At 38.0% G+C, this 25,283-nt stretch overlaps 1 protein-coding gene across 1 annotated transcript in view; it reads right to left on the bottom strand.

The window, feature by feature from the left end:
* Positions 1-25,283, bottom strand: part of LOC115445943 (flocculation protein FLO11) — an 82,151-nt gene that overhangs the window by 4,592 nt on the left and 52,276 nt on the right. Inside the window, exons 3-8 of the mRNA XM_030172459.2 lie at positions 17,906-17,994; positions 15,087-17,252; positions 13,279-14,915; positions 1,525-1,689; positions 1,009-1,245; positions 594-731 (exon numbers count right to left, since the gene is read on the bottom strand). Coding sequence (XP_030028319.1) covers positions 594-731; positions 1,009-1,245; positions 1,525-1,689; positions 13,279-14,915; positions 15,087-17,252; positions 17,906-17,933 — 4,371 coding nt within the window. The 5' untranslated portion in view covers positions 17,934-17,994. The remainder of the gene's footprint in view (positions 1-593; positions 732-1,008; positions 1,246-1,524; positions 1,690-13,278; positions 14,916-15,086; positions 17,253-17,905; positions 17,995-25,283) is intronic.

The raw sequence follows: 25,283 nt of genomic DNA, 5'->3' as shown, positions 1-25,283 counted from the left end.
TGACTAGTATTTTGATAACTATGCTAATATTAAAACTGAAAAGTAAGTATGTCCTTCACATGATGGTATGAGGACGTCTACACAAACAATGTATACAGTATCATAAACATAACTTTTTTATAACAGATCCTTGAACTACAAAATACGACTGGAACTAAATTACGCCGACAATGAGAAATGATAAAACCAGAAATTTCACTGTTTACAATGCTTTTAAAATTAATACAGAAGTGGGTAGTGAATGTATGAAATGGAATATAAAATACGTGAGATATAAGAGAGAATAGTGCATGACAGACGAAGTTTGGAAACAAGGGACAAAAGAAATTAGGTTGAAATTATTAAAGAAGAAATTTACTTGATCATTTGCTTTTATTTGAAACAATTCCCACACAAATGTATTTTCTAACAGCTTTTGAATAGCAAAAGTAAATTATACTATGTTACCTACACAGCCCTGACCTTGATAGATTTGTCAAATAGTTAGTAATAATCTTATTATAAATCCAGAAGTATCAAAAGCAAAAATTCGAATTCGATTAGTAGTACTTAGTCATAAAGTTCAAATTTCACTATCAACTAAATCATCTCACCACTCCGTTCTCCATGTATTCTGTCAGCATGACTATGAGTCTTGAGTTCTGCTCCCAGATCATGCGCCAGAAGTCCACCACGGTGTTGGAGAGGGGAGCTTGACACGCAATGTAGTAGTTACGGATGTTGCCGGGACCCTAAAAACATAATCAAATATTAAAATTGATTGTTGTTTGACCCGTAAATGTCCTCCTTTTTAGGAAAACGATCCCACAGATTTGGTTCGAATGTGTTCATTTTATACTTTTTAAGTACAAACAAAATTATATATTAGTATCAAAACTTAGTTTGGTCCCAGCCTTAGTCATACAAACATAGGATCATGCGTTTTTCCCTGTTCAAGGGTAGGCAGAGGTGCAACACCGAAACTCCATGAATCAATTAGAAAAAAATGTCCATGACAAAATAACTCACCGTAATATAATTAGCATTGATATATTCAGTGGTAGGATCATTCCCGATCCTCGCCAACGGGACCCTGGTCTCCGGGAGCGGCAGCACGTTTGAGTAGCGGTTCTTGTCTTCACAACCTGGAGGCACCTCCTCAGGCCGGACGGTGACAGAAGGTATCTCCGCGAACTCTGCTGACATGGAGTCGATGTCCAGGGCGAAGTTTGCAAGAGCAGGGTACTGCATTGGGTGGGAGGTGACCTAGAATAAGATGTTTTTTTTTATTTAAGGATCTTTGGTCCTTTTTATAAGGTCTTAAAAATATCGATATAAAATGAAAATCTAGAACAAAAAAAAAGCATTTGGATAATATGTATACTCGAATCATTCGAATAGATTTGCCCCCTTTTGGGCTTACTATAAGAAATTCTTACTCCACTTGGATAAACAAATCAACATTTTAACCTTTATGCCTATGAAACTTGTGCTATTACTAAAAAATATCATACTTTTATTGTGCATAAGTTAACCCAAACTCACCTCGTCATCATAAGCTGGGTTCCCATAACTACGTTTGCTGGCTCGCAGGCGGTGGTTACCCTTCCTATGGCCGATACTGACGCTGTCCAAGCTATACGCGTCCAGGGAGACGGGTGTACATCGCTGCGCGTATATACCGCGACGGCCACGACGTCGCACCACAAGCTGCAATGCAAAGCAAACAAGGTTTATAGTCGTATCAAACGTTGTTGCTGTTAAGTTTGGAAGTAAGATTTACAGTTGGAAGGGTTTGACAAACGATAATATTCAAAATACTGAACACCTAATATTAAAGGACTGACTGCCTCGGTGGCGTAGTTGTATTGCATGTCCGGTACAATAGCGCTCTGAGGTCCTGGGTTCGAATCCCGGGTCGGGCAAAGTGATATTTGGGTTTTTCTGCTCAGTATCAGCCCGGAGTCTGGAATTTGTGCTCGATATGGCGATAGGCTCGCCCCCTATCACATCATGGGACGGAACATACTTGGCGAAAAGTGGGTGCCCTAGTTGCGCCTCTGCATACCCCTTCGGGGATAAATGCGTGATGTTATTTTATGTATGTAATATTAAAGGATAATGTATTTGAATCCCTCCTAGCCGAATCTCGGCTGCGGCGGCCAACCAGGTCCCAAGAAGGGTCAGCCAGGTACACTAGACGAAACCAGCTTGCCGTTCGCCTCATGTAAGCGATACGACCGCCCATAAACAGTAGATACACCATCCAATACCTTGAATCACAAAGTATTGTTTGGTATTCCACTGTGCTCACCATCCTGAGACATGAAATGTGTGCCTCCTTATGTCCAGTAATTACACTGACTACAATGTTCTTCAAACTGGAACCCAACAGTGACTACACACTGCTGCTTGGCAGCAGAAATAGCCATTGCAGTGGTACCCACCCAGGCGGACGATCATATATGAGAGACCTACCACTAAATAATTATTTAATGGTAGGTTAATAATACCAATAAATAATTTCGCAACCAAATTAAATTTAAAAACATACAAAGTCAGGGCCAAAATTAATAACGTACCCTATTTAATACAAATTGTTTATCAACGCTAATCAGGGCTAAGCAATGCGTGCAGTCATCAAAATTTAGTACACGCACAACGACTCTTTCATGAGATGATAACTTCTTTGTTTCTCCGATTATATTCCAGTTATTCATATAATCGACGTATTTTATAACAAAATAGTTTTTTCTTATTCATATGAGTACATAGGATAGAATATAATTTTTAATTAATTACTGTCAATATTTTGCTTTGTTTAGCAAAGTTTTTTTTTTATTCAAATACACGTTATACAATAATATCATCTTGGCTTAATTACAGTTAATATTTGTAGTGTTTTGCAATTTAGGTGCCGGCGCGACATCCGCTTTTTGATACGTAATTCGTCTGTTCAAAAAAGTACTCATACTGTCTAGGTGGTGTTGTATTACGTGCGCAATATGAGACTGCTTTGAGGTCCCGCGTTCGAATCCCGGGAGCGGTTGAAGTGATAATTGGAATTTTCTGATCATTTCAGCCTTAAGTCTGGAACCATATAACCCGAGTCCTGTCGGCTTCCCTTGCATAATTGATGTAAAATCTAATTATCATTACAACAATTTGCAAATCTCATTTATGCATATTTTTGTAGGGACACAGAATGAATATGGTAATTGTTGGAGACGAATGAAACTCGAAGCTCGGATTAATAATGAATGATTTATTGATACAGGTGCCCTATATTTATATCAATTGCTTAACGCCAGTAAGGTTGACACAACCAATGAGTGCGCGCGGGCAGCAGTCCATCTCTCTCGCACGAACCTATAGCGCGCCCGCTCGCACACTATAAATATGTGCGCCTCAGCGCGCCGATGGCTGATTGCACCTCAGGTCCGATGCCGGTGAGCACGCCACGTACCGTCTTGGTTTGTTCGATTGGACAGACATTTTGCGCTCCATGTACGCGGTGTGAGATTGCACCCACTGTAGCCAGTTCGCATGCTTAACAGCGATATGTGGTTATGTGGGTAGATCCCACATCACTCCCCCCTCAAGCGAAGCGTACATTTGGTTTTACCACTCTCCCGGATCTGGTGACGTAGGGCTGGTTAGACTGTCGAAAACTAAGGTCGGCTGTCTCCTCGATTGTTTCAGTGCAGATGTAGGCTGGCTTAAGCCTGTCTAGCGATATCACAGCTGAACGAAGCGGTAACTTGATCTTAAAGTATTTGTCATAACGCTTGATAACTTCGTAAGGGCCGTCGTAGGGCGGAGTCAGCGGAGGAACGACTTGATCGTTTCGCACGAAAACATGTGTGCACGTTGCCAGGTCTTTGTGCACGAACGGCTCTCGTCCAGTACTGTTAGAGCAAGATGTAGACTTGAGCGATGCCATGGTGTCCATAAGCCGACGAATGTAGTCATTTTCCTCATGACTTAACTTAGCCGTCGGGATGATGAAATCAGACGGTAAACGGAGTGTTGTTCCGTATGTCATCATTGCCGGGCTAAATTTTCCGTTGGGGCGGAGTGCGGTGCGTAATCCCAAAAGCACTGTAGGCAATTCATCCGTCCACTGAACGGAGTTACCGCGGGCCATTAGTGCTGCTTTCAAGGTTCGATGCCATCTTTCGATAAGGCCATTGGATTGTGGATGATAGGCTGTAGTGCGGATGCGTGAGATGCCAAACTTCTTCATCAGTGAGTTGAAAAGTTGCGACTCGAATTGCCGGCCTTGATCGGTTGATATGCGTGACGGGCATCCAAATCTTGTAATCCAGTTGTTGTATATAGCTTTCGTTACGTTTTCCGCCGTGATGTCAACTAGTGGAATTGCCTCCGGCCACCTGGTGCAACGATCGATGATAGTAAGACAGTAGCGACAATTATTAGACAATCGCAGTGGTCCCACAATATCGACATGTATGTGTTCGAAACGCTCAGAAGGCGGAAATTCGCCTAAAGGTGTGGTTACATGGCGGTGTATCTTGGCTCGCTGACAGTCAAGGCATGTTCTGGCCCAGTTGCTGATGTCTTTGTTCATGTTTGGCCAAAAGAATTTCGTACTGATCTGCTTCCGTGTGGCTCTGATACCTGGGTGACACAAATCGTATTGCGCTCTGAATGCAGCAAAACGATATATTGGCGGCAGATATGGTCGAGGTTTGCCAGTGGACATCTCGCATCTGATTGGTCGGTTGTTTCCTTGTTCGGTGACGTCACTGAAGTTCAAATTGGCTTGCTTTTCAAGTTGCTCTAGTTCAGGATCGCCGCGTTGATCGAGAGATAGCTTTTCGTAATCGATGGGGGAAGGACATTGTAATTCTTCGATGCGAGACAATGCGTCGGCCACCGCATTTTCGTCGCCGCGCACATATTCTATGTTTCCACAAAATTGGCTGATAAAGTGCAACTGCCTCTCTCTCTTTGGCGTGTCGGTACTGCTTGCAGGACGTTTGAGTGCATAAGCTAACGGTTTGTGGTCAGTGAATACGGTCACTTCGCAGCCTTCTATAAGTCGTCGAAAGTGTTTCACCGCAGTGTAAATAGCCAGTAATTCGCGATCATAGACACTGTAGCGACGCTGTGTTGGGCTCATCGTCTTGGAAAAATATGCGAGTGGTTTCCACACATCGCCCACCTTTTGTTGCAATACGGCACCAAGGCTGCAGTCAGAGGCGTCTGTCATTATTGCCAGTGGGGCACCGATGACTGGGTGCGCCAAAGTCGTGGCTTTCAAAATGCTTTGTCGGCACTTTTCGAAAGCTTCATTAGCTTCTGCGTTCCACTCTATCGGTGACTTGTCGTTGCGTTTCCTATCTTGCAAATATTTGTTAAGCTCAGTTTGCAGCTCCGCTTGATGTGGCAAACAGCTACGATAAAAATTGATCATGCCCAGGAAACGGCGTAACTCGGAGACTGTTTTTGGTTTTGGGTAGCTGGATATGGCCTTGACACGTTCATCAGTGGGTTGTATGCCATCAGCAGACACGTTGTAGCCAAGAAAATTGATTCTTTCTTTTCCAAACTCGCATTTTTCGACTTTTAAAGTGATACCATATTTATCGAGGCGTTCTAGGACTCGCCGTAATAGATTTTTGTGGCTCTCTTCGTCCATCGAATATAATAAAATATCGTCGACAAAACAAAAACAATTGTCTATGCCTCGTAGAACCTCGTGCATAAACCTTTGAAATGTTTGGCTGGCATTGCGTAATCCGAACGTCATACATTTGAATTCAAACAAGCCAAACGGTGTGGTTATCGCCGTTTTCTGGGAATCTTCCTTGGCAATCGGGATCCAATAATATGCCATCCTTATGTCTAGTTTAGAAAATATTTTCATATTGTGCAATTGATATGTAAAATCTTGTATGCGAGGTATCGGGTAGCGGTCGGGCAGGGTGACAGCGTTCAATCTTCGATAGTCGCCGCATACACGTAGACCTCCATCCTTCTTTACGATGTGCAGAGGGCTCGCCCACGGACTCTTGGAGGGTGTGCAGATACCCATCTCTAGCATCTTGTTGAATTCTTCCTTTGCCACCTTATACTTGTCAGGAGGAAGGGGGCGGGGCTGGGCGAAGAGCGGGGGCTTGAAGTTTCTATGTGGTGAACGACATCATGTTTTACCGGCTGTTTAAGTGACATCGGTCGTAAAAGGTCCGGATACTGGATCAGGATGTCGTGGTATGCTTGGTCATGGTTAATGATGTGTATTGTTCCCTCGAATGTTTTCACTTCAAAGGCGTCGATTGCTAATTCTGTGACCTTGTCGATCAGTTTTTTCGATGAAGATCGATTAGCAACTTGTAGTGACGGAGAAAGTCTGCTCCCAGGATAGAGGTTTTGACATCGGCGATAACGAATGTCCACGACAGATTACGACGAAGGCCTAGATTGAGCCTGAGCGTCTTCTCTCCGTATGTTCTGATGGGGGTATTATTCGCTGCGTATAGTCTGTAGTCACTTGATCTCTTGATTTTTCTGCCAGGAGTGGCCGCTAACACTGATATTTCGGCGCCAGTGTCAACGAGGAAACGTTCTCGCGTGTCGCGATCGTAGACACATAGGCGGTTTGTGGTATTGGGGACATCGACGCCCGCCACATTCGATGTCTGTTCTAGTTTAACGGCTTCTGTCTTCTGCAGCACGGCGATTCGCAGCGCCTTGCCTTATCACCAAAACGATAGTGAAACCGGCACTCCCATGTCGGGTCGCCAGGTTTGGTAGACGACTTACTGCGTTGTCGAGGTCTCGAATGAGAACGATCAGGGCGTCTCTTGCGTGAGTAACGCTGCATTGACCGTCCACGCAGTTCAGCAACCTCCAAGGTCAGCCTTTCAATTTGTTTTGCCAATATTTCCAACTGTGTGGGTACCCCCGGGTCGCTTGTTTCTCCCGATACCGCTTCAATCTTTGCTGTGGCGGGTTCTGAGTACTCTACCATCTTGTCAGCCATGGCCGCCAGTGTCTCCAGCGACGACTTGGTGTTAACTGAGAGCACAACGCGTACTTGGGCGGGTAGATGCTTCATCCATTCAATACGCAGTCCGCCATCCGTAATCATCCCTCTACCAAGCTCTCGCATCTTGCGCAGCAGCTGAGAGGGTTTTTGATCACCAACTCTAAGCCGCTGGTGAGTTTTTTGGAAGTTTCTGACATCAGAGTCTTCGTACGCAGCTAACAAACGAGTCTTCAAAGTATTATATTTGTCAGTTGCGGGTGGATTGTAAAGAATATCTGTGAGGTGCTGGAGGTCCGTTGCCTGTAGCTGTTGCAGCACGTAGCGATATTTTTGATCATCCGAAGTCTTCAGCGGGTCCACAACGGCTTCAAATTGCACGAACCATGCCCGAGGAATTTCTCGCCAGAAAGGTAGAAGTCTGGACTGTATGGAGACAGCTGCCACGTCGAGTTCGAGCTTCGTTTCCTGGTTTGCTTCGGTCTTCTCCATCACGTCGGGGTCACCAAATGTAGGGACACAGAATGAATATGGTAATTGTTGGAGACGAATGAAACTCGAAGCTCGGATTAATAATGAATGATTTATTGATACAGGTGCCCTATATTTATATCAATTGCTTAACGCCAGTAAGGTTGACACAACCAATGAGTGCGCGCGGGCAGCAGTCCATCTCTCTCGCACGAACCTATAGCGCGCCCGCTCGCACACTATAAATATGTGCGCCTCAGCGCGCCGATGGCTGATTGCACCTCAGGTCCGATGCCGGTGAGCACGCCACGTACCGTCTTGGTTTGTTCGATTGGACAGACATTTTGCGCTCCATGTACGCGGTGTGAGATTGCACCCACTGTAGCCAGTTCGCATGCTTAACAGCGATATGTGGTTATGTGGGTAGATCCCACATTTTTAATACCTATAAGTTGTATTGGGTTCCCTTTTGGAAATATTTACCGTTTGACATTGGAATATAAAGATAATTTTAGAAAAGTTAGAGGTAAGCCTTCTTGGGATTTGAACCTGCGGACATTTGTCTCGGCAGTCCGTTCCACACTCAACTAGGCTATCGCCGCTAAATACATATTATTAAGTATACTATTATCGTCTTATTTTAAAATTATGGCTGGCAAAAAAAACGTAAACACTTTTGTAAAAGTAGATTACAACACGTGAGAACAATTTCTAAAGTATCTATTACTTAAAATATTTTCCCAAGTACAAAATTAGCACTTATTAAGCTAAAATATGTCGATATGAAGGACCCGAGCGCACTTGAGACCTTAATTTACGAGGTCTCTTTTAAAGTGCACGGCTCCGTTGCACGACACGTTTTTAACAGAAATGTAACACTATAGATTATACATATCTATCTACACATATTATAAAACAAAGTACCCTTTTCTGTCTGTATGTTATCGATTTCCTAAAAATCTACTGAAAGGATTTTTATGAAATTTGATCTGTAGATAGTTTAAGACACTGGGAAGGTTATAGGGTACTTTCTATCCCAAAAGCTAGTTATGTAAGTATATAAAGAAAAAGCAGTAGTCACATATATAAGAACATAACGTACGGACATCGCGATCAGCTTGATATCTTTTTAATTGTGTTCCTAATTATGGACAAGTTTTGTATCAGAAACAATTTTGAAAAATCAATGGGTAAAAACGAGAAACGTTGGCAATTTCGGTCAAATATGAAAAATTATTTTCGTACACGCTCTTCGAAATAACCTCTCCGATTTAAGTGAAAATTTAATACCTTCATTCCATAACATTGTCGTGTCGTGCGCACATTGGACACGGGCGCTAAAGGTCCGTCATCAGTTTAGCGTTGTTTATAATTTGCATTGTAAAAACATCCTCTGCGGGCTATACTGCGACACTTACCTACCTTTCTAGGAAGGTAGGGGGACCAGGTACAGCAGGGAGATAGTATGAAGTTGACACATTTATCAAATTCAGTTTAAAATATCAGAGAAGCATTATATTTTTTATAGTTTTAAGATCTTCGAAATGTTATATCGAACCTGTATAATATCTAAATCTAAGCTATAGATAAATAACAGCTTTACTTAGCAATGGCGAAAGGTGGAATTTATCAAATTCAGTTTAAACTATCAGAGAAGCATTATATTTTTTATAGTTTTAAGATCTTCGAAATGTTATATGGAACCTGTTTAAAATCAAAATCTATGCTATTATAGATAAATAACAGCTTTACTTAGCAGTGGCGAAAGGTGGAATTATCCGAAAAGGAACCCGATACAACATATAAGTACTAAAATACATAATTTCCGTCTGCAAATCGGTCTTATGATAATTATATTCTACATAAATTACGAAATGGAAGCCGACAGGAATTTGGTTTTATGGACCGTTCGCCGCTCTTACTTAGTAACCTACCTATCGTTTAGTTTTCTTCATGTGACAACTCCAATTAGGGTTAGGAAAATGCATACTTTAGTGGACTTATAAACAATAAAACTTATATAGTGATTCTTTATGTTTACGCGAATGTTAGACATTAAAATTAAACTATTTATCGGATTTTATCGACTTCAAGACACTGTATGCTCATTCTGCGGAGATCGGACCACCAAAAGCCAAAATAAAAAAAATTATATAATTGTAAAATGTAGTTAGATATTGTAACTTTGACTTTACGGATGACCAACACCTCAGTACCCCCCCCCCCCCTTCCCCGTGACTTCCTAACGTCGCGTCGGGAGAAAACTAAAATATTAAAACCGCGATAAAATCCGAAACATACATTAATTTTTATAAAACTTATATGCAGTAACTGAGTAATGAGGAATTGATTAATATGTATGCTTAGCTTCATATGAAGTCACTTTAAAACCCAAAAATAATCAAGATATGATGTTTATATACACAATATAAGGCGGCTAATATCCCATTGGACTTTCTCCCGTCCATACCGTAAGTTAGCCATATCCCAGCCCTATAACCGAGCCCTGTGTCGCGCACACATTACTGTGACGTATGGCGACCAACCAGCCAGTGGTGCCGAGCTGCGCACGCGCACCGGTCCTCAATTAGCTTTTCAAATTAAGTTCCTTTTTTGAAAATTAGTTTTATTTAAAATGTTTTTATTTTTAATTATTTAAAAAAATATATATTCATGTTTTTAATATTTTTTGGAATAATTTGTGTTTTAAATAGCGGAGAATCGAATGTGAGTTACTATTTTATATTGTAATGGTAAATAACTTCAATTATTTGGGTGCCTGATTTTTTTTTTATTTACATAAATTTTATTTCCACTGCTGGCCCATTTTTTGTTCTACTGCAAAAGTATCATAAATAATATAACGCGTCCACAAATATATATTTTTTGTGCAAATTAAAATTCACAATAGTATTATTACATAACATAATTATAATGTTATAATAACATATAAAAATTTAACGAACTCACCATGTTTATAAGCTGATTCATTACGTTATCTGACTGAGAAGCGAGGGGTCATGAGTTCATTCCCATAATGGTTTCATAAAACAGTTTTCATTTATGTCTATACGCAAATTTATTTTGATCTTAATAATTCTATTTGTACATCATTCATTTAAATAATTTATTTTTTGTGTATAAAAAAAATAAGTTATTTTAATAATATTTGTTTTATAATAGGTCGACTCAAAGGAGATGGAGTATGTTTCAAAAGTTTCCTGAAGATGCAAGATGTTACAATAGTCAGTGGCTAAAAATGGTAAGTCTATTTGCACTAACATACTTTAAACTTGACTTTTTTATTTATATCAAGCACTTCAAATCATTGTTTAGATGTTATAATTTGTTTTGTTCGATGGCGACAAGCTAGTATGTTCAAGCCAGTCTTAATATTTGAACCTAGGACATGTCACATGTCACATCTCTCAACAGCCACAATCACTACGCGCTTATATTTTACGTGTTGACATTCTATTGTCATTACTTATGACTTGAGACTTAACGTACATTTTCCATGGAATTCAAAAGTGAAAAATGGCGTTTGATTTCTGATTGCTTTTTGTTTTATATCTGCTATTATTACTCGACATTGGTAATCAGTAAAAATAAACAATGGAATCCATAATCTAAAATAATTAAAAACAGTTTTTTCATTTAAGACATTTTGTTATATTTTGTATTGTCATCTTCTGATCACTGATGTTTGTTAATACAATTAAATGAGATTGCTTCCATGGTTAGCCGGGATTGAAGTTTGATAAGTCAGTAATGCAAGTTTCTTTGACTAAAGTGCACCTCTAATAATCATTAATATTATCAGAGGCTGTAGCCAAATCGGCTTTTACAATCGTTTATGCTAATAAGAAACAAAATAAATATAGGAATGAAATATCCTAGCGGTAAGTCAGTCGATATTTACTGGCGAAAATTTGTAATTAGCATAGAACTATATCTTGTATTTAACCTCTACTGGTATAATTTGTCTGTAAATCTCATTCTTTAACATTTTAATTATCTGTAACTGTCCACCGCTCAGCACGTACCTCCTCTACTACTGAGAGGGTTAAGGCCTTAGTCCACCAATCTCGGGTTCGGGTTGGCACTAGGTTGGAACAATCATTACTAAAATCTTATATAGTCGGTACAATGTCTTATTTCTTTTAACTTATTTTTTGAGATCCCTAAACGTTACAACTGTATTTGCCATTATTTATTTGACAAGATTTTTAATCAGTGCAACACCTTCCCTTTCATCAAAGGCTGTTTTTTAAACTAGGGAAATCCATTTACAGATTTCTGCCAGATTCACCAGTTTAAGCCGTTTTGCTAACTTATACCTCACTATACTACTCTCTCTTATGCATGCGCAACCGCAATCCGCGCAAGAATCGATTCTTGAGCAGCCTCTGGCAGTCCAAGGAATGAGACCTTCAAATCACAAGCGTAGAAGAAATACTACTGCCATCCGTTAGCTAAAATGCAATTATCTACAAAAAAGAAATTTAAGTCAACAAAAATGAAGCAGTCTAACTATTCGAAGTAATACATCAATTATTCGTGATGGAAGTTAAATCTCAATATTGGAAAAAAGCTCTCCAAATTATTTCTACTCTGTAAAAAGACCTGAGACTAGAACTTAGATTAATTTATAAACACTAATAATATATCAACACCATCAGTCGGAACTGACCAAGCCAAGTCCAGTAACCGTCGTTGGCGCTATAAAAATTCCTCGTTGGCAACCGGAGTGCGCGCGCGCACCCGACACCGAGTTTATCGCGTAACCAGACGCAAACGATCTCGGTCACAAGGTTTGACACATTTCATCGTGCTGATTATGTACCTGATGGTACGTTTTTATGAGGTTTATTTGCTTGCGTAGTTCTTAGTAAATTCGATTCCACTACTATTCTAACATTGTATTTTCAAGGAAAATATTTGCTTATGTTACATCCCTGTCTAACGTTTAAACGTGACTTTACTTTGAAGCTTTATTTTATCTATCCTTGTTTATTATGTATTTTAATTTTGGTTTCAGCTTGGGTCCTATATATTCGTATCGAGTTGCATTCAATTTATATCCTTTATAGAAACTTTGGTGCTGTCAATGAGTTGTCTCTCGCACTTTATAATTTAAATAAACACTAACTGTATTTATTGCACCGAAGCGTAATCGTTAGGAATTATCAAGTTATAAAATTGGCTCATCAATTTCATTAAATTCTCCTCAGTTCCTTCCAAAGTAACCACGAGAAATGGTAATAGAAAAACCCAAACAAAGTATTGCCCTATCTGTTAACAGAACTTCCTAGTTCGGTCTATAATACTGTCACCATAATAAGTAGACGCCGTGACACAAGTTAAATCATCTCTACTAATTATATATTTTAAAATTTTCAGGGGTAGCAGCGACTCTACAATACACTCGGCAACTTACTCCAAAGTAGTGAACGTAATTTATCGTGAGATCAATCTATAGATATTATGCTCATTACTTTGGATATGTTGTGCGAACACGCTTCGGAAGATATGCTGCGAAGTTACGCTGACAGAAGAATGAAGACTGTTACCTGTGCTGTTGCGGTTACATGAATATTTTAATTTTACTTGTTTTTTCGTTTTTGTGTAAAAATATATGTGTTACTGTGTAAATAATAAGTTAAAATGTATTAGAAATTTAATAGGTAACTTATAAGTTTTATGCAGGTTACTCTGCCTTTTTTACGAATGCAAAATTTTCGAGTAAATTACGAAATCTAACATTAATTATAGGTATTAGGTATATATTTCAAAACTTTAAAAGAACTACTTACCAATAATCCGATGAGTAGAACTAAGGCAATAACGCCAATCGTGCTGACAGCTATTGCCACTGCGGCTCCGGTACTTGACTCCTCAGTCAGAACCCTTGAAGACGCTTCAGTGGTCACTTCACCAGCATACGTCGTTAGATCCTCAAAATCAGTCGCAGGCTTCGTGGTAAGGTCCATTACAGCATCCTCTGTTGTCGATAATATCCTCGCTTTGTGTGTTGTTGTGTCAGCTTTAGAAACAGTCGTTACAACAGAGATAGTAACTTTTTGACTGGTCACTTCTGTAATTTCTGGAGTTGTTACTATAGGTTTATATTGGGTTGGTATTACAGCTTCTGGAGTGGTTGTTTCTTGTATTTCCTGTTGTGTTGTTATTTCAGGTGTAGTCTCTTTACTCAAGTCTTCAGACTCTTTTTCAGTCGTAGGAATATGTGTCTCTTTCTCTGTTGTTTGGATGTCAGTTGTGTGTTCAACGGTTGGTTTTTCTTGGTTTATTATCTCATTTCTATTACTATTCTCTTCAGAGGAGCAGTCGGTGGTAGCTTCGCTAGATATATCATTTTCAGTGGTAGGTCTGTCTGTTGTGATACGTTTCTCACGTTCAGTATTTATTTCTGTAACAACTTCTACGACAATTGTAGTTGTATCTTCTTCTGTCGTTGAAGGTATAGATGTTGTTGGGGCTGGAGTTGTAGTCGTAGTAGTGGTAGTTGTTGTAGTAGATGTAGTAGTTGTGAGCGGTGTAGTATCGTCTACAGTTGTTGATGGTGTAATCTCGTCAGGTGTTGTTTGAGTAGTCACTTCAATTGTTGTTGGAGGATATGTTGCTTCTGTTACGGTTGGAATCGTCATGGTTTCTGTAACAGTAATTTGTACAATAGATTCTGTAGTTGTAGACTCTTTTTCTGTAGCATTTCCAAGTATCTGCGAAGAAACTTCAATCACAGGAGGAGTAGTGTCTGCGATAGTCGATATTTCTTCGGTCATTTCTGTAGTAGTCATATACTTAGGACGATAAGTAGTTATAGGACTATCTTTAACAGTTGTTATTCTTGTTCTAGTCGGCATAACTGGATGCCATGTAGTTTGTGTAGTAGATTCCGTTTCATTTTCTACATCATCTGTAACCTCCACAGATTCTACAGGCAAGTATGAAAACCTAATAGTTGTTATTTCATAATCCGTAGTAGTTTTTATTTTCTCTTCATTGACGCCATCGTCCTTAGAAGTAGAAATAGTTTCATCCTGAGGTGTAGTTATATCAGACGGTAGCTTCGTGATCGATTCAAAACCAGTTGACCTTGTAGCGTCAACCGGTGGAATTGCTTCTGCTTTAGTCGTTGGTTCCGTTTCGATTGCTGGTATCCAGGCCGGAGTAAAGATTTTTGACTTATTTTGTGTTACAGTCACTGGTTCTGCACTACTCTGCACAGATATGTTACTCTCAGCGGCTAGCTTCTCAGTCTTGCCCTCGGATGTGGACTCAAATTCAGCGGGACCAGGAGAAGTGGGAGGATTTACTGGTTGCCAGGGAAGTTTGTTTTGTTCCACTTCAGTGATGTTCTTAGTGATGATATTCTCTGATATAGTATTAGAAGTTGTAGTCGTCGTAGCCACTGTTGCAGATTCCTTTTTATCTGGAAATTAAAATATATTGTGTTATTGAATATTTTATACAATTACAAATATTTAATAATCTTTCTGTAATATTACTGCGATTAGTATCTTATACAAATATCAATAAAATAATGTATTACCAGTTTAAATTTATTTTAATTATTTTCTTCAAATAATAATGTTTTATTTACCTGCTGTCACTTCATTTACTTTCTGTAACTCGTTTTCGTCAACAGTCTTCGTGGTCGATGTTGCATTGACAGGGCTCGGCACTGGCGAAGGAAGCATCGAGGCCAGCGACCAAGCTATCGAAGTAGGAGGTAACTCCATCTCGTTAATGTCCGAAACTTCGGCTGATGTTGCCGTTGATGTCCTGAACTTTGTAGACCCTCGTTTCCATAGAGTTGGTATACTATTATCCGTAATAGATTGTGAGTGGACAACCTTTTTAATTCCACTTATATCACTTTGGAGTACTGGGTCTATTTCAGAAGACACAGTCGTCAACATAGTCTTATTAGGGTTTTTAGGTTTATGCGTAGTTGATAACTTATCTTTGATATTAAAATGTTCAGAGTAAATTGTATGGCTAGTGGGTCTTACATAGTCTATTTTAGTTACATTTCTTTTGGGTAACATCCAAATTGGTCTATTCCTTGGGGTGGTGTAATAAAATTTGCGAGTCAGAGGTCTTAAAGTAGGAATTTCTGGTTTTGCAGTAACACTATTTGGAGAATCCTTAACACCAGTCAAATTTAGCCTTTTTGAGTAGTTTCTATTTCTGTTATAACTATTTAAATATACTTTAGTCACTCTTTCGGTGGATGAAATTATATTCTGTGTAGAAACGGGTATCACTGTTTGGTAAAATGGTATCACACTAGATATTGGTACAAAATTAGTAGAAGCAGTAGTTATATTTTCTACTTTCAGGTCTGGTAAAGTTGGCTTGGTAGACATTGGTGTAAATGGATGCTTGGTTGATACTGGGACAAAATTTGTTGGTTTCGTTGACACCTCTACAATAGTTGGCTCCATTGTTGTAGATGTTGGTTCTAAAACTGCTTTTTTTGGAGATGTTTGTACTAGTATAGGCCGTTTAGTAGATATTTTTACCATTGGTTGTTTAGTAGATTGAGGAGCTGCAGTTGATTGTTGAACAGCTGTTTGAGCTGTTACAGTTTCTCTACTTGGAATCTGAATAGTACTAGGCTGTGTCAATTTTACTGCGTTTATTTCTTCTTCCGGTGAAGTGCTAGCTGTAGGACCAGAAGGTAACGTATCGTTATCACAATCGTCATCACTTGTGTGGTTTATGTATGTTTCAGTTGATAACACTGACATTTCATAGTATATACTCGTTCCTTGAACATCCGACAGTTGTCTCTTAGCGGTGCCTGCACCCTCATTATCATGAACACGAATTTCTTTGGTATTTTTAATGAATACTGTAGATTTATTAGTAGGCGTATTGTTACCTAACTTTTCTAAACCTACGTTCTCCTTCGCAATCTTGTGTATATTACTAGCATTAGATGGAGGCGCCATAGCCTTAATAGATTCTAGTTTCTTTATGATACTACCAGATATTTGTTGATATTTTTTATCGAAGAAATCGTTTTTCGGCGTTGTTAGGTCAGAGTCGAAATCGAAGAAGCCGCCGGATTCTAAATGATCTTCGTCCTTGTCATTATATCCGTAAGAAGTGCCTTTAGGGAAAAAACTAGAAAATCCATAAGATGGACTGCTGTAATCTTGTTTTACTTTATTACTAAAACTATCGTCATCGTCGTCAAAACTGGGTATAGTGAAAAAGGTATTGTCGTGAAATTTGCTAGAGGTAAACCTTTCGAAGGATTCATTCTCTTCTTCTTCTTCTTCATCGCCGAATTCCTCCGTGCTATGTACTTCCTTCTTCACCGCCATGGGCGTTGTGCTGGAAATGCTCGTCGGCATTTTTGTTTTCTTAAATAACTTCATACTGTCAATAATCTCTACGGGCTTCTTAACTTCAGGAGTTGGCGTGACTATTATTAGTTTATCTGCTTCGGTTGAACTCCTCACTCTTCTTAGAGTGCTTTCTGTGCTAGATTTGAGTTGAGAGAAGAATCGCACCCTTCCTCTATCTTTATATTTGGCATTTTTTTCTGTGTGCTCCTCTGAGATGGAGTCTTTGGGGCTCAATTCGTTGATTGAGACGTCTGGCGTGTTGGTTTTGGTCTTGGACCATGTCGTGGCATTCAGTCTGTTGTGTCTTGTGATTCTGTCATCTCTCACCGGCTCCTGTGTCGTTTGTGGCAGCGCGTTGCCACTGACTCTCGTGCTCAACACTAGTAGATTCACTACTAATGCTGCACCTGGAAACGTTATAATATTATTTAGAATATGTTATTCTATAACGTAGCAATACAATGAAATGATAATATGACGATAATTTGTAGTATCTGAGCAATGTTTGAGTTGTTAAATTCGTCAATGATTGAGAGGGTATTATTATCCATTGTTAATGATCAACGATCTTTTGTTTACTATACTCTAGTGGTACTATGTAATTATTGATTTCCAGTGTCTTTAATATTGTATAATATAACATTAGTATGTACTTTCTTAACAATTCTAGAGCCTGTTTGTAAAATTCAAGTTGATGTTATTTTGTCAATTAACATATTACAGTCTAATAATTAAAAAATCCGGGTTAATTGTTTTTTCCGACTTACTTGATATGTATCGTTATATTATGACCAAATTACACAAAATCATTATAAATTGTAGCCTATGTGTTATATTGATGTATAACCAATATTACTGTAAAGTTTAATCCAAATCCGTTCAGTTGATTTTTCGTGAAGAGGAACTAACATACATACATACATCCTCACAAACTTTCGCATTTATAACATTAGTAGGATTTGGCAACATAGTTAACAACCTGACTTTTGTATTTAGTCGTTCTATATTTAACGAGTTACATTTGTTATAATAGTTTTATTTATTGTTGAAAATAACTCACCTAAGCATATTCTCACTGGTGATTCCATTATAATTTCATTTTGTATGCAATGTGAATTTCAATACATCATCTCGTCGCGAACATCGTTCCTGAAAAGAAAAGAAATTATTTTTATTGTATTTACACTTGTTTAATAAATTAACATACTTGGCTAATATCAAATTAATTTATTAATTGGACAGTTTTAGTTTTAATAACAGTTTAAATTTAAATCACATTTATTTCTATATTATATATTAATACAGTTTATTATTAACAAAATTTTAAACCGGAGTTTTTTAATAAAAAATTGCATAAGTACGTCATTCTTCCGTTCACAAACTATGACTGCACAAACACTTACATATATTTAATACAATTTTAAAATAAATTAAGGAATAATTTTAGAATTAAACACTCTTTCTTTGCTGTTGTATTACAAAGCGTACGCGAAATGATTTCGGATTAAAATATATCCTAAACCATGGTGATGGATGGCTAAGTAATGTTGATTAAATCTATCATTAAATGATAATATACTATTGTATGTATTATACTATACTGTTATCTATTAGAAACAACTTTTTGAACACGAATCAATTTTATCTCTGTTTGATATCATATCTATTTATAATAAGTCATAATAATTAGACAATGTCACCTCATTGCTCTAGTGGTAATGTACTCTACACCTTGATATTTTGGGTTCAATTCTCACGGTTGGAAAATCGTATAGGTTTTATAAAGTCCTTCCTATTTATCACTCGGTATGACACGTTACATAATTGGTTCCCATGATTTACTATTTGATATTAGGAGGTCAAACCCCTACCCATCTTCCCAAATACATCCCTGTATATTCATAATCAAATATATATTCTGCCATAACGCAATCACTTTTTATATTCTATTTTTAGCGTAATTATATTACGGTGTACTGCAGTGCTGAGGTCTCAGGATCGACCTCCAGGTCGAATAAAGTGGTATTAGGTTTTTCTACTCAATATTAGCCCGGAATATGGAATTAGTGTCCGATATGGCAATAAGCTTGCCCCATATCACATCATGGAATATACATTGTGGAAAGTAGGTGCACCAGTTGCACCTCTGCCTACGCCTTCGGCCATAAAGGTGTGTCTGTGTACGCTTTTCACGTATTGGATTCAGGGCCCCACGCATCCCCCACTAAGTTCAGCCCTGTACATAACTCGTGACAGATCTGTCGCACGGTGCATTACACCAAGTGGTTACGCAATTGTTTCCCATAGTCTATTACTTTACATCAGTTACATGAATCTCAAGCCTACTCATATCAGTCATAAACAACAATGTGCAAGTGGTTTTTGAAAAACATAATTGCCTGATCTGGGAATTGTAATACCGATTCACTAGCGCAATGTAGAGCTCTATACGGCGCTTTGAATATTTTTTACGACGAAACGACCCCACTACATCTGATGGTAAGTGAGGTGGGGCCCAACAGTATGTCGACTGACAAAAGAAGATTACCCCTCGGCAGTCGACACTATTATGCCGGCCTATTAAAACCGGATATAAACAGACATCTCGAAACGCGACATTTAGGTGAGCCATTATGGATTTTAGCACCTTTTATACGGTAATCCCTATCCAACCGGATACAAAATATATCCTACCACCCACATTTTCAGTACTTGTATGAGCCATTGTGATGCTCTATAGTCTTAGAAGATTTAATAGATCTTAACACAAAAGCCGTTAGATCGTAGAATGATAATATTTATCGCCTACGCCTACAACATCTCTAAGACAATAATTTAATTAGAACACTTAATACATATATGTAGTTAAAATCATAATTTTCAATTTCATCATCGTCATCAGCCGCAGGATGTCCACTGCTGAAAATGGACCTCCCCCAAAGATTTACAGATCGACTTATTGAAAATGGCCCGCATCCAGCGACCTCCTGCGAGTTTTATGAGGTCATCTGTCCACCTCGTGAGTGGACGTTCGAAACCGCGCTTGCCAGTTCGTGGCCTCCACTCCAGAACCTTCTTGCCCCATCGGCCATCAGACAATAATTTAACATCAATTTCCATCAATCAATTTACATAGTTCCTTTTTACCAATAACACGTTAATATTAATGAGTCATAAGAACCTACAAACGTTACAGCTCTGATAAAGTTTTTACGGCGGACAAAATGTCCCATTGTGTATAGTAAACAGTCTTTATGTCCGTGTAACACTAGTTCTCACACGTTTATGTAACAAATTACTGTACTACACGCTGCACGCCACTCCACTCGCTTATCTTAAGAATCTTATTTTAGCCTTTAAGCTACATATAAATACTTTATGTTGTGTTTGACAGGGTGCATATGACATGTTTTTTTCATGTAAATGACGTGGAGAGCAAGTTGGTGGTGATGCTAGTGGCCTAGTGATGCTAGTAGTAAATGTTATGTATCCGCCCGGATAGCGACCATACATAAGATGTTAAAACCCCACATAGTGGCTCACGTAAGTATGTCGCATTCTGGGATCAGCCTGTGTATACGGTTCCAACAGACCGGTATAATTGTGTTGACTGCCGAGGGATCTCTCGTCAGTTGAAATTCTATTGGACCCCACTCCACTTAACATCAAGTGCAATGTGATCACTTTGACGAGCTTATATAAAAAAAAGTTGCCATATATAGTATCAGTCTTTGCTCGAACCGACAGACCAGCCGAGGCCTCTTGTTATACAAAGGACCTTGCTCTTACAAAAGACTCGCGCGGTTTAAGCTGGGGGCCTTTAAATCATCAAATAACAACAGAGCGTGTTTTCCTTTTAAAATGGTCGAAATCGGAAAGGTTTTATTTGCTCCCATTCGAGGCCTCGTGCCAGTTAAGGCTATGCTGTGTGGCTCTTCAAGCCCCTCAAATGACATCAGTACTCCTCCTGTACATCAGAATGTTACTGGGGTCTACTTTGTTACTCTCGTTGGTCAATATTTTGATGCTGTATTTAGAAGTTCAAGCAAATATAGTATCTTATTAAGGTAGAAATAAGTTTTAAAATAGCACACACTTAATTTATCTTAAAAACAGGATAAACAGTGTGTTAAACAATAATGAGTTTAAATATTATATAATTATAATCAACAATTTCATATTTTTGTACACGTTTCTCTATACAATACAAACTAGATCTTTCTTAACGATAACTTGTTAACAAGTTTTCAGAATAATCGCTATTTTGAGACTCAAGTGAAACTGTTTTATTATGTGCGAAAAAATGCAAAATAATTGCATCATTTGCTTTCTAGTGTTTGTCTAAAAAAAACTTAGAACTAACTCGTTTTATTGGTAGGAAGTAACAAATATTTATTATTTCTTACCTGGATACCGACATTATAAAAAAGCCATAAAAGTAATTAAATTATTCAAAACTTCAAATCAACTGTATCGTTAATTTTAATAGACATATTTATTAATTTATTTACTAAGAGATGCTCCTGGATTCGCCCGTGTGAAAAACCTTTCTCGCCACAAAGGTCCCTAAAACACTAGTAATTCATAGCGCCTTCTGCACGACGGTAGCGGCATCTATTTAAATCCGATTTTTTGCCCATGAAAGTAATTTAGATATGAGTATAATAATTGCAAAATGTAGGTAGATAACTTGGCTGCAAAGTCTTCGAAACGTCGGGAGAAATTATAAGTTAAAAACCGCGATAAAATACGCAAGTTCAATTTAAAGTATGTAAAAATTTACATAGATGTATAAGGACAGTAATGCATCATCTTCGAGAGGTCGTCTCGCAGACAATGGTCTGACTAACGCTCTTGTGGCCCATTTACATAATTATTGGTAACGGTTAGCGCCGAACGAACAATCAACTGTTCATCACAAGGACTTGTTAGTGGGTCAACTTGTGGTCCACATGTATGTAGCATATTTAGAAGAGGAGACATCTAAACAAATATGTACATACCTCTTCTTTTCTGTAGTATTTAGTGATTTGACTGACCCTGACAAGCAATATTGATACTTATTGCAACTATAGACTTATTGTATTTAGGGCATACTACGTACTTATTGTATTTAGGGTTAGTTTTCCAAAGCTCAGATAAAGTTTATCCATCAAATAAATTATAATCGGACAGAATAAAAGTGAGACTAATCGCCAACTTTATACATACAACTGGATTATTCGTTTATGTTATACTTTATCCTACGGGCCGCCTCTATGGCGCAATTCTATGCTCCACTACTGAGGTCTCGGGTTCGTTCCCCGAGACGGGCAAAGTGATTTATTTATTAAAAATCCACAGTCCTTAATACTAGAGTGATACAATCTGATACACATATCTTAACAGATTTACATTTTGTTTAGTGCCCTCAAGTACCGTGCAGCAGAGACGCAGGGTGACATTTTCCAAAAGGGAACCAAATAAGGGTACGTCACAAAATGATTCGTGACGCCTTCCTAACCGAATTTCAACCACGGCGGCCAATCTCAACGGAGATCAGCCCAGAATATATTATAGTGCAAAGTGTGTGCTCAACACACAGGTGCACTCTTTATTCCTTCACTCTTATAGTCCGGTGAGACGGCAATCCGACATGACCGAAGAGAGATCAGGCGCAGGACGACTTTACCTGCTTTCCGATTTCCTGACTCCGAGCAGCGACTGAGTAATTTTTTTAAAATAGAAAAACCTTATTATTCAGTCACAATTATTTTGGCTCGACGCGGGATTCGAACCCAGGACCTCAACGTGGTAGTCGTACTCGTACCGTGTACAATTATTACAACTACGCCACCGAGACAGTAAGTCGCAATATATAGGGACTACAAATATGCATTAATGCGGTATATAAATCGTTCTAACCTTCAATAGATTTTATATGTGTTAAGAAAAGGAATCCAACAGGAATTGAGTTGTATTGACCCTTGGCCACTGCAGTACAGTAACTTTGTCGTACTGGGACCTTATTCTCTATCCCGCACGTTATTTTAACAGTGCGTAACAAACACGGAACACAACGCATCATGTTTAGGACTATAGAAATTTGGCTTACAGAATACCATTCCACGCACATTTTTCGAAGATAACATGACACGGCCGGGTTACGCGTTTACACTATCATACAGAATAAGGGCCCAGGTTTAAAAAAAAAACATGTTTACATTTACAACATTATATGATATTCATCGGTTTCCCGTTGTTGGCCAATCGGCTTGTGCAAGACATCAGTCGCGCATTATCCGTTGCTTCGGTTACTTACCGCGGTGAGAACTGTTGATTCCTACCTACAATAGTGTCATAATTATTTTTCTAGTATTTGTAAATATCAATGATTAAAGAGTATAGAGGATGGGTAATATGGTCACGTGACATGCGGCACATTTAATGCATAAAATGGCGCCGACTCCGCCCCTTACAATAGTGATATGCTAGTACCGAAAATTTTGTATCGACATCGAAGAATTAAAAGAGAGACAAACAAGCCCAAAAAAGATCAAATACGAAAAGGGTTAGGTTCTACCATAATATAAATATAACAAACCATAATATAAACAAACAAACTGAAACTGATTTATAAGTAACAATTGTTAAAGAAAGCAGTACCTGTTGTGACAAACATCCAGTTGTGTTTGATCTATATTTGTATGTTGCACTATTCCTTGCTAAAAATTTAAGTTACAGATTAACATATTTACTTAATACATGATAAATGGAATAAGATAGCGTAGTCAGCAATTATTTGGTTGGTTTTATTTTATTTTATTATTATGCTCTTTGATCGAGAAACATAACCATGTTTCAGCAAACTAAAATCAATGAGCGTAAAGATGGTGGTTAAGATAATCAATTATAATAATTATTTGCAATAACAACAATATGATTATGTATCTATTTCCGTGCATGCAAAGGTTGCTCGAAACATAAGACCGCCGATTGTAAAAATATATCTTACATTTCATCTTTATGTTGTTTCTTTTATGTTTATCTATTCTTTTATGTAACAATTCTAATTTTATTCATAGCAATATATTAAAGTAATATTACTATTAGGTGAAGTATAATAATCATTACTATTTTACTTATCGGGAATATTGTTGGAAAACAGTTATCTTTACTCGCGTTAATTATACGTGTGGTTTATGCATATCTTCTCAAAATGTAAAGAAATATGTATTTGATGTAGGATTCCAATCACGTCGCTCAATATTCTCAATTCATTTTGCCTTGGTTTTTAAATTTTTTGGTTATCTTAAAAAAATATTCTAATTTCACTTAGTTTGTCGTTCTGGATAATACAATATTGATGTGTGCTCTAACATTCTTTCAAAGACAAAAACCGTAACTGATAAACGGGCGTCTGTTAAAATATCGATATCAATAATTTCTAAACAAATCCACCCACCCATCCCTAAGCTCGTGTGTAAACAAACATAATGATTTTAATGTGTATAAATCACGCCTAAAAGGGTCCAAAGCTTAACAAACCAGATCCACGTATCATTTTAATTGATAAAAACAAATCCAAAAAGTAAATATACAAAGATATTTGCTAATTTTCGGTAAAAACAGTTACTAACCTATGAAAAGATATTTCGGGGGTCTTTCTTTGCGTGAATTCGATTTGCATCCTTTCACACAACACTGAGTCATTTTCGAAACTTAACAAATACACTAATAAACACACTGAACAATTGAGAATATGATTATATTACTTTAAATTCAATATTTATGAAGATTTGTTTACATCGTCTGACACTACATGTACTTGCTGACTGGCCCGCATAACATGGCGTTTCTGCCGCAAGGCGGTCCCAGTGTGTTGAAGTAAACGAAATAGTGCCATATGCGAAGAAAGCAATTATTTTTGTCTTTTTTTGTTGCGTTCCAAATAAGCTTTGGGTAAAAGAGATAGACATATATATTGACAATTCTGCGTCGATTTCCCTAACATAAATATAACTTATTCATATAGCTAACTTTTGAGGCCTGTCCTCTTTATATTTAGTCATTGGTAAATATAGATTATACAAATATCAACAATGACAAATATTAAAAAAATCCAAAATCAAGCAAAAAAATATAATATATTTAGGCACGAGAAGAAAACAGGCAAATAAAACAAAATGTAATGTACCAAATTGTATAAACGGACATATAACAATAAACAATTTGATTTTAAACTTAAGATTCGAACCCACAACATTATCCAGTCTCAAACGGCTCTCGGATTTCTACTGAGCTGGAAAGGTTAAGAACCTATCTCTCTAGATCTGCCCTTTATCTAGGTTACCCGCTAAGCACATCTGTTAGGTTTTCATTACGGATATCGGGTTAAAACAAGTACTTTCATTCTGTATTTATTTATCTTTGGTATAACATTATTTGGATCTGTTATC

The sequence above is a fragment of the Manduca sexta genome, chromosome 8, assembly GCF_014839805.1.
Source record: "Manduca sexta isolate Smith_Timp_Sample1 chromosome 8, JHU_Msex_v1.0, whole genome shotgun sequence".
Classification (NCBI taxonomy): domain Eukaryota; kingdom Metazoa; phylum Arthropoda; class Insecta; order Lepidoptera; family Sphingidae; genus Manduca; species Manduca sexta.
This window is presented reverse-complemented; position numbering and strand designations above follow the sequence as displayed.